Genomic DNA, 14,575 nt, shown 5'->3' with positions numbered 1-14,575 from the left:
AAAAAAAAAGAAAGAAAGAAAAAAAAAGAAACGAAAAGAAAAAGAAAAAAGAGAAAGAAAATACTGGGCAAATGACAAGTGCTATATAAATGTTAGGTATTATAACTATTTTCTTTTCGTGATGCAAAAGCATTTGACAGACACAAATTGGCTGTGGTAGTTTTAAGTGGTAGGCTGGGAGAAAAAGAGTTACATTGCTCAATCTTCAAAAGTATATTACGCGTTTAGATAGTTGCATTTCATTTAGCATAGATAATTTTTTTCTAAAATAAGTATGATTTTCGTGTTTTCAAAGTAATATTGTCTTTATTCCCTTCTCTTTCCTGTGATGTTGAATTTCAGAAAATGATATTACTTTCTAATATAGGTAGACTTTGAACCATTCTGTAATCTAAAGCTTTCAATATTTATCTCCTAGGTTCAGTTAATCTTAATAGGCACTCACTACCTACAAAATGGTTTACATCAGCCTATTTTCTTCTTGAAAGGGATCTCTAAGATTTTCTTCTTGAGAGGGATCTCTTTTGACAGGTACAATTGTAAGAAGAAAGAGTGACAGAAAAATAGAAAAAAAAAAAGACCCAAACATCATCAAATTTCTGGGTGTTGTGCAAATTAAAATCTAATATTGTAGAAGCGCTGCATGTATATAGATGAATTATAAGAACTATGGCTAGAAAATGACATTTAAGTCATACATTGTACAGAAGCTTCAAACAGAGTAAATTTATGTTTGTTTAGTAGGAAATAAGGAGATGGTAAAAGATGGTAATAAGGAACTGAAATTGTGCCATATTAAATTATTGAAGGCAAAAAGAATGGATAATCTTGAGAAGTCTTGGAAAAGGCAAAATAGTAGCCTTTAAATACTTGTAGAGTTAACATAAATTCATTTACCCTTAATGGGCCCAGGAGCAAAATTAGAAAAAATAAGCACACAATAACTTACTCTTAAAAAAGAAAAGAGTTTCCAACTGTGTTGAAATGGAATGGGCTGCCTTGAGCACCATGATTCCTGCTATATCTGACAGCTGTTGAACAGAGGTCAAGTGACTCCAACAGACAAATGTTGCTGATGAAATTTAAGGACAATTAGGCAAACTAGGTAAATTTTCATGCAAACAATACTCTATTTTTAAAATTCATAATTTTGTGAAGAATTTCCTTCATCTTCTGTTTGTTAAGTAAAGAATTTAACTGATATCACAGAAATTGTTAATATATTTATTATTTTTTAATTTTTATTTTATTATATTACTTATTATTATGTTATTTTATTTTATATTCCAAAATATGCAATTCTATGTGATATTTAATATATTGTGATTTTAAATTATTTATGGAAATTTCATAAGGTACTATGGTCCACATAATTAATTATGTTTTATCTGAACAGTGATACAAAACTCATAGCATCATATCTTTATCAGAGAAAATAACCCATATATATTACTGCTTAATAAGTAAACAATAGATTAAAAATATTTCTAAATATAAATAATTGACTATGAATATGGCCAAACATAAATAATAGAATAATAAACAAAAGCACAATAGTTTTATATTATATAATTGCTGCTAACTAGAAATACTTCTGAACAGGGTAGCCATTTCATTATCTATTCATGGTACTCAATGGTATTGTAATTATTTCCTCCCCAACTATATTCTAATCAACTAAAATTAAGGTCAACTCAAAAGGGATTTGGCATTTTAGAGTGGATTCTGGATCATGCTCTCCGTATTCATGCTACATTTTTTACCAGGTTGAATAACTGAGCAATAACTACAGAGCTAAAATAAGTATTCATGAAATGCCACAGCATTATATAAAGTACAAGCAATGTGTTAACATAAAATGTTAAACATGCATTCATTTCCACTTTACATTTTATAATTTAAATCCAGTGAATGTACACTTAATATATTTGATCATGATTTCACCTTGATAAAATACTCATTCATTCATTTTTTTTGCCTTACCAATCTAAATATAAACTAATATATCTAAATATAAACTGATTTATCAATAAACTGATTAACATAAACTGATACATTGGCTGTTTTACTAGTATTTTTCTTCTTATCTTATCCTTACTCTGCATGTTGTAATGAATGAATTTGAATTTTCTACAGCATTGTCTGTAAAAATTTCTGCTGGAAAGCACAAGAGTGAAGATGCTTGATTTCAAATAAACACTAAATTTCAGCATTTCATAAAATAACTAAACTTATTGGAAATCAGATTTAGAAATTAGAAATCAGATTTACCCAATATTTCCTTTGCTTCATCACATATTTTGTTACATGATTCCTCTTTCTGTCATAATATATAAGCAGCAAACTAAGAATAAAAAAATTAAATTTCCCTAAGAAAATGTTCAAGATTATCTCACTCTAGCAACTCTTCCCACACTTAAATGACTCAAATCATTGGTTGGAATAATGAATTCCAGACCAAAAAGCACTTTATGCGGTGGCTTGAGCTATTAGAGAAGCTTTTATGTAGATTAGTATGCTTCCTGCTCTTCTGTGATCTGATTAGTTATCATTCAAGAGAATACAGAAGATGAAACCATTATAAAATCAGGTAACTTCTTATACAGACAAATGTAGTATAGTCAATGGTATAAAAAACTGATGGTCTTTAAAACTCTTAATGTTACCTTCAAATTTGTGCTTAAATACTCGCATATATCATGAGTTAGTCCACCAGCACATCTAAATACTCTCAGGTACTGTCTCTAAAGAAGTGAATTGATAAAAACATCTAGTACATGGGAATTAAAGTGGTATCTGGCTACTATAATATGATAAAAAAAATCATATGGACTCATAAAAAGTCAGAGTTTGACATACCCTTAGCGATGCTCCAGTTCAAGGCTCTTGTTTTATAAATTAGGAGGTCCAGAGTTGAGAAGTGATTTTACTAAATAATAATTTATTATAGCAGAGACAATGTCTTCTGGGTTCACACCTACCTTCCCTTCCACTCCTTATGTTTTCACCTTCAAGTTGTTCCTTTCTCCTTATAACATGATATATCTCACATAATGAAATTGCTGACAGTTAAGTGAAGTAAAAACTGTTTTTGTTGTTTTTACAGGATTTTACATTTCCACCCCAACTGGACCAGGAGGGAGACAAGAAAGAGTAGGACTCACAAGTCTCCCTTTAGACCCCACTTTAGAACCAGTCTGCTTCAGTTTCTGGTATGTCATAGACACATGTTAAATACTATCTTATTTAATGAGTACCATTGCCTTTGTCATATTGCCAGGGTCTGATTTCACTAAGATGTCCCAAGTTTTAATGGATTCACCATTATTTTTCCAATTAATAAAGTAGCAAAATGCTGGAAGACTCCCCCTCCCCTTTACTAGCAACACCCTCACTTAAGGAAAAAGGGAATATTCCAGAGAAAGTAAGAGATTTAGAAGAACCCTAAGTTGCATTTATTCTAATATTGTAGAAATTCAATCATTTGTGATTGTTTCCAAACTAGGTATTATATGTATGGTGAAAATGTCTATAAATTAAGTGTTAATATCAGCAGTGACCAAAACGTGGAGAAGACAGTTTTCCAAAAGGAAGGAAATTATGGAGAAAATTGGAATTATGGACAAGTAACATTAAATGAAACAGTGGAATTTAAGGTTAGCAATATACCTTGTGATTTATAATCCTGTGTTTGTGTTCTAAAAATGGTAGTACAATTGTAGTTTAAAATATATTTGGGGGACCTGGGTGGCTCAGTTGCTTGAGTATCCAACTTTTGATTTTGGCTCAAGTCATGATCTCAGGATCATGAGATCAAGCTCCATTTGGGCACCACACTGGGCATGGAGTCTGCTTAAGGTTCTCCCTCTCCCTCTGCCCCTTCTCACCCTACCCCAAAGCATGCATGCATGCTCGCTCTCTCTCTCTCTCTAAAAAACAAACAAACAAAACAAAAACAAAAACACAACTCTGAGTGTCCTTATTTTCATTTATTCACTAACTTATTTAAAACCATTTATTGAGGGGCACCTGGGTGGCTCAGTCATTGAGCATCTGCCTTTGGCTGGGGTTGTGATCCCAGGACCCTGGGATCAAGCCCCACATAAGGCTCCCTGCTCAGTGGGGAGCCTGCTTCTCCCTCTCCCTGTACCCCTTCACCCCACTTGTGCTCTCTCTTGCTATCTCTCTCTCTCAAATAAATAAATAAAATCTTAAAAAAAAAAAAAGAAAACCACTTAGTGAGGAACAATTTACTACATGAATGTACTACTTATAATGATCCATGAGATCCATAGAAACTTTGTGGGATATTACAGCTTTCTTCAGCAACTTTCTAGCACATGCCAACCATGTATTCCTATGTCCCCTGCTCACCCAGGACTTCCAGCTTTTCACAAACACCACCTAGGTCAGCCCTGAGCTTTTCTAGGGAACCATCTTTTCCTATTAGAATATCCACACTCGTTGGTATCCATCCACCCTGCCCCACTTTGACTTAATCTATGTATTTCCTTCAGAAACAAATTCCATGAGCTGTATCATTGGGATGCCTTTAATCATTTATTTCACATTAAGGTGAACTAATTTTTCAGATAACAGCTTAATGTGTTCTCTTCCTAAGGGTGTTTGCAATTAAAATACAGGATAATACAGGCTAATAGTTTGACCAAATTAACAATGTTTTAATCAGGTCATTTCAGACAAGAGACTATAACTTTCAGAAGGTGTATATTTGGACAGACGTAGAGTGAAGACTTCAGTTTTTACCTGTGATTTTGTGGGAGGAGGCAGTAATCAAACACCTTCCTCTGCATTCCTTCCATCTTTCTTTCCTTCCCTTTTTCTTTCTTTTCTTTCTTCTGAGTATATCCTTTTTTCTTCTGTGAAGTTTTCTTCTCCAACTTTGTTTTCTGATAATTCAGGGAAGGATATAGGAAAATGGAACATCAGGGGAATAAAGAAATGGCAGAGAAGGGAAATGATAAGTACCGTAGTCCCCCTTGTCCATAGTGATACATTCCAAGACCCCCATGGATACCATTGATACTACTGAACCCTGTATATACTATGTTTTTTTTCCCTATACATATGTACCTATGGTAACATTTAATTTTTTAATTAGGCTCAATAAGAGATTAACAACAATAAGAAAATAGAACAATTATAATAATACACTGTAACAAAAGTTATGTGAATCTCTCAAAATCTTATTGTACTGTACTCACCCTTCTTATGATGATGTGAACTGACAAAATTCCTATGTGATGAGATGAAGTGAAGGATGATATGGGCACTGTGACACGGCCTTAGGCCACTACCAACCTACTGACAATACCTGAAGGACAATCTGCTTTGGAACCCAGCTGACCACAAGGATCTGAAATTGCAGAAAGTTAAACCTCAGATAATGGGGGGACTACTATATTGCAGTGGCCAATCCGGCTCAACTCACCGAGTATTTTTTTTTAAGTAATATAACTGGATGCACTTTTCCAAAGTTAGCTTATCAGGAAGAACGAGAGCATCAAGTTCTACAGATATTTGTACCTTGGCTTTGCCACTTTGTCATGAAATCTTAAGTCACTTTAGTTTCTTTGAAATTCAGCTTGCATGTACATGAAAGGGAGAAAATAATCCTTATTTGGAATTGTGTCTAGTGCAAAGAAGGTGAAATGAATGAACAAATGAATGAATGGATGACTGTAAAATAGTGTTGAAAAAATTAAATGAGATAATGTATATAATGTGCTTAGCATAGCAATTAACGTATAGTGAGTATCCTGTTTATGTCTTTCCTACACAAGAGGGGATCCAGGAAAGTTCAGCTAAAATACCCACTGTCTTTAAGAACTTAACAGGTTTCATCTGACCCCTGAAACTTTCTTCCAAGTCTGGGTCCGTGTCCTCTAAGCATTACCCTCACACAGTATCCCACACCAGCTTCCTGGGTGAACTATGACCAGTACTAGTTGGCCCTGAATGATCATATTATACTCATATTTTCTCTTGTCCCTTTGTTTTCTCATTTAAATTATCTAGTGGCTGTGTCTTCTCTTCAGGGCTTGTATGCTAGAAGAAGGCAGACAGCTACCCGGATTTCTAAAATTGTTGAGGGGAGGAAGCTGTGAGAACATTGTTGTTCCCTGCTAGAAAGTGTGGATGCATGACAGAGTACAGTAGAGTATGACAAATCATGAGAGACAGAGACTGAGACATAGAGAAACTGTGGCAGTATCGCTTAACTCAGAAGGAAGACACTAGTGAAAGTTTAGATTAGTATGAACACATAGGTAGGGCAGTGGGCTCAGCAGAAGGATTATAAAAAGCATGATCTATTAATATTTCACCATATAGAAACTTTCCCTCTCCTATTTGAAGTTGGTAATACAGATTCTCCAGCAAATATTGGGCCACAAGAAGAATCAAGTCAGAGAAGATTAGAGTAGAATGATTTCATATCCCTCTCTGAATTGCAGGTTGCTTTTAATGCTTTTAAAAACCAGATCCTGAGTGATATAGCATTGGATGATATCAGCCTAACACATGGGATTTGCAATGTGAGTCTTTATCCAGAACCAACTTTGGTCCCAACTCCTCCACCAGAACTTCCTAGTAAGTAACTATAACATGTATTTTACCATTTAAAGCATTAACAGCTTCAAGTAGATGGCTTAGGCTTTTTAAATTATCTCAGCCTAATGTTATTTTTTCACTAAAAATCAGATTCCAAAATATAAATAAAATGAAAGCTAGCAAAATATTCCATGTTATACATACACTCACAAGGAAATCACTCAATACTTTGTTATGCATCATGTTTATAATAATTTTAGTTTTTTTTTGTTTTTTTTTTTTTAAGTAACGAAGGTACTGGCTTTCATTTTGTTTTCACTAGAATGCAAACTAATGCTGTATTGGCCATGTGGTATGGTGGATAGTCTTTTGGGAAGAAGCCTTAAGATTCTCGTGGTTTTCTTAAAGAATGATGTTAAGATCTCAAGGGGACTTTGGTTAAGCTTGAAATGCAAGCAGCCTATTTCCAGAATAATTTAATAGTAATTATTGGGCCTGGACTTTGACTTTACAGCCCAAGATCACACAAAAGATTTTTATCCTGAAATGGTGCCTTTCTAAGGCCCTGCAATGTGCTCCCTTTATGGAGCCACTAATGGGTTGCAGCTGAGCAGTGACCAGGATTTCCCATGTCCTATGGAGTCCTTTAACACAAAAGAACAAAATGGAGTCTGTATCTACCTGCGCTCTTAATTGAAATTGGAAACTGACATTTCAGAGGGAAAAAAGGGCATTACTACCCATCTTATAATGTCAAAGGAGACAATAATTTCATACCACTTTCCAACTATGGGATTTGACAGAAAAAAAAACCATATAATGATAAATTATATCAAACATATCTTACCTCTACTGGGATGTCTTCACTGCACTGCACTTGTGATGTAAAAAAATCCCTCTTATCTTTGGATAATGGCAGTTGGAAACTGATCCAGTTCTACAGCTTTGCTTATGTCAAACCTCATAGATGTTTTTGTTCTGCCATGGATTTGAGCCCACAAACACAGCACTTTTTCCATTTTTCATTTCCTTCCAAGTGCGCTTGAAACTCTTCCCATAATCACATCAGCAAATCAACTTAGAGAACATATCCAAATTTGACTTTACTTCTAAAACTATATATTTTTCTTCTCTCAATCTTTAAGTTAAAAAAAAAAGAAAGAAAGAAAGCAGACTTTTCAGATGAGGAGTTTTAACAATTCAAAAGCTCTACAGATAAAAGACTGGTGTTTGAGAACGTGTAATAAGTGAGCTGCCGTTAAGATGAGGATAGTAATTACATTGCCATACTGGTTCCATGCCACCATATTGAATGTGCACTTACATTCTACCAAAAGGCTAGTTTATATTTACCGTCTTTTGTATTAACATGTTTAGACACTCGTAGGGACTATACATAAATTCCTCAATATTTCAAACATGCATTCAAATTTTATAAATAGCTACTCTGTAGAAAGCACTGCACAAGAAATACAATATGTAGAAATAACAAATGCATGGAAAAAATAAACATAATCCATATAAATAAATACTTAAGATAATATATAATTATGTGCCCCTAAAAGTAGTAAGTGAGAAAAGTAAGTGATAGACTTTGGAGAAGAAAGTGTGAACTGGAGAAAGCTTTAAGGAAACATTAAGAGACAGTGGGACACTCATAAAATTGAAACAAAATCAGAAAAGTAACATGCCTTCTCATTTATATTGGTCACAAAATTATGGCAAGAATCTTGTTTTATGACAACAAACTCTGGGTCTCATTCACCTTTGCTTCGCCTGTGTTTGACTGCTTCCTAACATCACACAAATAGATGATCAAAAAATATTAGTAGATATGAACTAAGTCTCTCTCTCTTTCTCTCTCTCTCTCTCTCTCTCTCTCTCTCTATGTTGGCTGTAATTTTCTTTTGGTGACACAAACATTTTTGTTGAACAAAATGTTGATGTCAGAAATAAGTTCTGGAAATGAAGGAAGGGATGGAATGGAGCAAAACCCAACATGAATGATAATTTGGGCCATCTGGCATTGTTTAAAAATAATTGCTTCATTTTCATTTTGCATGGCTGCCCCATACCCTACCTGTCTATTATATAAAACATTCCCATGCAAAAAAAATTAAGAAATATTCTAATTATTAAAGTCATTATTGGTTTGATAAATAATTCTTACGGATACCAAACACTAGAAACGTCTGCTATTTTGACATTTCAATCATTTAAAACAACTTCCATAATCCGTTCTGCCACTGTGTCCCTCTATTCAGCAATAAGTGGTCAAGAAGCAAGATTTTTTAGTAGAAGTAACAGTTTCATAGGCTTGATATTTTTAAAATAACAATCTCATCATTATGTGAAATAGAAGATGTGAGATAACTTCTGTACATAATATCATACATACAAATAAAACTTCAACATAATCTCCCATATTAACATTTTAACTATATAGCCCATACAGTCCTCATATCTATTCTAGTCAGAAAGGTGGAAAAAATAAGACTTCAATGTCAAGGAAGCATGATATCCCTGCATATTTTAACAATAGGGAAATTGTAACGGTAGAATAACCTATCTGATTTTAAAATATAAACTTCAGAATTTGCCCAAAGTATATTTGTTTCAGTTTCCAAATGGCTCACTTCAGGGCAATATTTAGCACAGCAGAAAATGTTAATTACCATCAAATGCATTCTGAACAATTTCATTCTAATGCCATTTGCGATTGGTTCAGTGAAATTCTTATTTGAGCAGAGCTTTTCTGGTTCCAGATCACTGATTTGTTTAAGCAGAAATAAAAGGAAACCATGGCTGACCGGCTAATAGCCTTTCTTTGGCTCTTTCTGAGCATTTAAATAAGAAAATAATCCTAGACCAGTAGCTGACCAGCAAAATTCCTCCCTTGTTCCTAAGGATCCGCGTTGAGCCTAGTTTGGGGAAACGTTAACTTCGGTTTCCGTAACTACAGGGATTCTTCCATTTTGTGACTTCGATCACGGGCCGCTGCATTGGCTCTACAATTGCTGCACTATATGGTATCAACACAAATAATTTCAATGTGGGATTGTATTGAGAACACTTTGAAAAAGTAAGCATCCCGTTACACAAATATTATGTTAATTTGCAACACAATTTGGGTGATTGATGACAAGATACCTACTAAACAGAACAGGTATATACAAAAAAAGAATCCACACTTCAGGCCCCTAACTTATTTCTATGGCTGTGAAAACTAATTAAGAAAAAAAATTACAAGCTATAGTTCTAGATATTTTAGGTCACTCTTTATTTCCACAATTTTGCTCCCTGTGGCCATTATTTAGGCCATTTTTCAATTCCAAAGACAAAAATCAATGTTAATCTGGAAAGTTTCACAGACAGGATATTATATTTTGAGCTAAATAATCTAACTTTAGTTTTTCATGTAGAAATGAATTGATACCTATCTACTTGTCTTATGATGGCCATATTCTTACTGAGCCGCTTGCCTTTTATATCATTAGTGTAACTTGATATTTAAATCCCTAGCAAATTCCATATTAACTGAACTCATATGCTCTTGTATCCATGTGTTTTTGTCTATTCTGTTTTGCTTTCATCTTTTTACCTTGAAAACTAATAGCCTGTTTGTTGGCTAGATTGCTATCAATTACAAGTAAAAGGTAGACTATAAGGAATGAAAATTTGAACATCATTTTCATAACTTTAAGGTAAATATTAGTATCATGGCTGGTCACTAGAACCTGTGAATGGAACATAAATTTTGATAAACTGAACATAAAATCTTCATGGGATATTCCTTTTATACCACAACTTAAATTTTTAAGATGTTATCTGTAATAGTGTAGGACTTATCTATTACTATGATGATGAAAAATAATCGCTGATTTTAATAATACTCAAGTATCAATGAAAGATTATTTTTCAAGGTACATCTATTGTTTTGCACAAATACCTTTCATTTGAACCCTCTCATTGTAAGTGGGAGCTGGGCTCTTCTCTTTTTCACCTCACATTGACACATAACTCATGAACGTCCAAGGCTTAAGCACGGATTAAAAATGACATGCCCCAAGGAAAATATCTATCCTTGACAACCACTTTGCAAAATTCTACGTGCTATTTACATACTGTATGTAGTGAAAATCCCTGCTGGCATAGTAAGGAATTAATCAGAATACAAATCTTTGACAGAACAACTTAAAGAGGGGCGCCTGGGTAGCGCAGTCGTTAAAGCGTCTGCCTTCGGCTCAGGGCGTGATCCTGGCGATCCGGGATCGAGTCCCACATCAGGCTCTTCCGCTATGAGCCTGCTTCTTCCTCTCCCACTCCCCCTGCTGTGTTCCCTCTCTCGCTGGCTGTCTCTCTGTCACATAAATAAATAAAATCTTTAAAAAAAAAAAAAAGAACAACTTAAAGAAATAGAAATATGAAAAAGTTTCACAACTGTAAGTGAGTAGAGTTCCCTGTACCAGATAGACTATCTAACTCTTGTTCTCTGGGTGGAGAGAGTTTATCTAATGATAAATGAGATAATTTATCTAATGATAAATGTATCCAGAAGTACATTTTATGAGTCTTGGCCCCTCTATCAAGAAGTACCTGCAACATCTCTACGACAGCAATACCACCATTAAAATAAATTGTGTCTTCATATTTAGAATGGTTGAAAGTGTTTTTTCCAATTTGTTACCACCATGTATATACAGAAAGTAACTGATACATCTTATCAGCCCAAGGATCGGAGCTATCTAACTGGTCAGTTATTTGACAGGAAATTATATCTGAGATTCATTTCAAAAAACAATTCTTAAGTATTTCAGAAAACTGAATTTTCTAAGACTTCTATTTAGTGGAGAAATGCTAAGTGAACTGTCTGGACAGACTTAACAATTACACTTGACAACATTTTTGTACGAGGTATATATTTATAAAAGTCCTATCTACTCATCTACGTATAATATAAAGTACTGTTGTGTTCAATTAGGTGAAAATTGAATACATTCTCCAAAATGTCAACTATTTACTCTATTAGGAGAATACAGTTTTGAGAGTTTCCTATTCTTTGAAGAGAAAACAAGAATGATGGCTTAAAATCAGCAAGAACAGAACAAAAACAAATCCACTGGCCACACACTGGCCGTGTCTAAACTAGTGAAATAGAACTGGTTTTCTCCAATCTGCAATCTATAATGTTAGTTTTGCCCCCTGCAGAGTTTTTATACTTCCCCTTTTCCATTAGTTTCACACAGAATTGAAGGGAACATTTCATGGCACTAAAAATTATTAAAATTAAATGAGTTGTGTGTAAGTGGGAGTTGAGGGGTTATAGTAGATACTTCTTCAGAAATCTTTGCCAGGCAAATTAGTCACATAATCAAGGAGAATATTGACCTCAGAGATAGGATCGTTAAATTTTCTTGGCCTTTCCTTCACCCTTGCCAGTGGAGAACCTGCCCTTCCTCCCCCTTATCACTCTTTCTTTGGTTCAAATACCTTCTTAGCACCCTATGTACAGTGCCTGCTTCCTTCTAAATCTATCCATCATTGACCTTACTTGTTAGTACTTTCATTCATGTTCCCTTCTGCCCTCCTTTTCTTTGTCTATACCTAACAAGTGTATGTCACTTACCATCAAGAGGCACTTACTGAGACACAGTCTAAACCCTGCTTATGGCTTAGACCAGATGGTGGAAACGATGCAGAGTTTAATTAACCTAATAGGAAGACATATTGAGGGACAAGCTTGAGATGAACTGAAGTCTTGACTTTGACACTAAATGGATGTGCACAGCATTAGCAAGTAACTGACTACCTCCAACGCTCATTTTGTCCATTTAAAATTGAAATAATAAAAGTAATTACCTAATCCATAAGTATGTATTGAAAATCAGTACTGAATACACCAGGTAATGTGTAGGCATTTTTCATAATTATTTCAGACTTTTATAACAACGCTGAAAATCTCTAATATGTATCTCTTTCATATATGAGAAAACCAACCCTCAAAAAGACAAATAGCTAACTCAGAGTGACAATTTTAATCCACCAGCTCCAACACATCTTCCTTTTATACACCATGTTCTCTCCCCAGATGAGACAAAGTGCATGGAAACAATTTGCAAATGATAAGGTTTTGCAAGAGGTTTTATTATTCTTGCTAAGTTCATCTGGGTCTGGACCAGCCTGCCCCAGAGACTATGAGAGATAGACCAGGCTCACCACCTTGCAGAACAGTAAGACATCTCAGTATACACGATGGTGAAGATCCCTCTCTACTGCAAAAAAAAAAAAAAAAAAAAAAAAAAAAAGGCGAGGGGGAGAAAAAAATAGAAAACCAAAAAGGAGAAAAACATAAGAAATGGCAGAAGGAGTGATTTACTCACGCTTCTCATAAGAGAATGGCAAATATAAGATTTTTTCCATTATCAAGATTCATTATTTTATTGCAGGGAGTTGATACCTTATTTCATTAAGCCTATTTATAAAAGATGCTCAGCAAAATTATTCCTTGCCCAAATAATTTTGGGAAATGCTGTACATGATTATGTCTTCTTGGAGATTCAAATGGAAATTCAAAGAACTTAACAGTATTTAAGGTTTTGAGAAGTTCTTCCCCAAAAAGACATAAAGAGACCTGTTAACCTGTAGTTTTCCCTTACTTAAGTTGCAAGGTTTTCTTTTACACAAACTATAAATTCTATCTGTCAAAAGCAGTATTCCAAGAAATATAACTGGGAATTTGCTGGCATATAATATTATCTCTCTGAAATAAGCATTATGTTACTAATGATTTTTCATGTTTTCCTTTTCTGCTTTTCAGCGGACTGTGGAGGACCTTTTGAACTGTGGGAGCCAAACACAACATTCACTTCCATGAACTTTCCAAACAGCTACCCTAATCAGGCTTTCTGTGAGTCATTTTTTTCCCCAGGCCATGAAAAACAGATGTGTATGTCAAAGCTAGATCCCCCCTTTGACACACCAAAGTGAATTATAAATTTGCCAAACCTGAGTACACGTACCATGTCTAGGAGATTGCATAATATACCGATAACAACAGTAACAGGAATGATTACTAACTTATTTAGCATTTATTTCATGCTAGGCACTGTGTTAGCATTTAATATATTATTTCAGTTCAATTCTTACAATAATTCTTTGAAGCAGGTGCTATTATTATAATTCTCAAATTTAAGAATTGAATAAAACCAGTATGTGACAATACCTTACTCCAGGTACTGCTCCCTTAATCACTCTTCTTAATTAGTTATATAATATCTATATTATATATAACAAGTTTACAATTCCATAGAGTAAGGTCAATGGAAAGTATAAAAAGTAAAGGGCCAATTGTGACATCCACACCCTTTGTAAATATAGATTATTGTCAATAAAGCATGCAGCTAGAGCAATGTAGTTAGATTCTCAGTATAAAAGATGAAATAGGGGTGCCTGGGGGGCTCAGTCAGTTAAGTGTCTCACTCTTGATTTCAGCTCAGGTCATGATCACAGGCTCCACGCTCAGTGAGGAGTCTGCTTGAGGATTCTCTCTCATATTCTCTCTGCCCCTCCCCCCACTTGCGTGCTCTCTCTCTCCCTCCCTCTCTCTCTCTAAAATAAATAAATAAGTTTTTTTAAAAAGATGAAATAATGAGGATTTACTAAAAAATCTTAAGTGTAGAGAGAATAGTTTGATAAAACTGCACAGAGCCTACCTCCTGGCCAATATTCCTAACTGGAGAAGCCCATTCAAACTGCGCAGAAATTGTGTTAAAGATGCCAATTACCCAGCACAGCCCACAAATATTCCACTTCAGTGGGTCTGGGAAACAGACACTTCTTCCCATGGCCACACCTAAGATAGCAGCACCAGTCTAAATGGGGAAATTTACCAGTGAAAGAAATGCCCTAATGACAGTGAAAAATGTATTGTTAGAAAATGTCAACTTTCCTTCCTTCAAATGACCCAGAGATAAGGAAGTATCACTTTCATAGGAGACTAGAG

At 34.6% G+C, this 14,575-nt stretch overlaps 1 protein-coding gene across 1 annotated transcript in view; it reads left to right on the top strand.

The window, feature by feature from the left end:
- The window catches only part of TMPRSS15 (transmembrane serine protease 15), a 111,803-nt gene that overhangs the window by 45,735 nt on the left and 51,493 nt on the right, over positions 1-14,575 (top strand). Inside the window, exons 12-15 of the mRNA XM_045785712.2 lie at positions 3,107-3,212; positions 3,506-3,656; positions 6,477-6,612; positions 13,391-13,480. Of these exons, the coding sequence (XP_045641668.2) occupies positions 3,107-3,212; positions 3,506-3,656; positions 6,477-6,612; positions 13,391-13,480 (483 nt within the window). The remainder of the gene's footprint in view (positions 1-3,106; positions 3,213-3,505; positions 3,657-6,476; positions 6,613-13,390; positions 13,481-14,575) is intronic.

The sequence above is a fragment of the Ursus americanus genome, chromosome 4, assembly GCF_024610735.1.
Source record: "Ursus americanus isolate L20-20 chromosome 4, mUrsAme1.1.p, whole genome shotgun sequence".
NCBI lineage: Eukaryota > Metazoa > Chordata > Mammalia > Carnivora > Ursidae > Ursus > Ursus americanus.
This window is presented reverse-complemented; position numbering and strand designations above follow the sequence as displayed.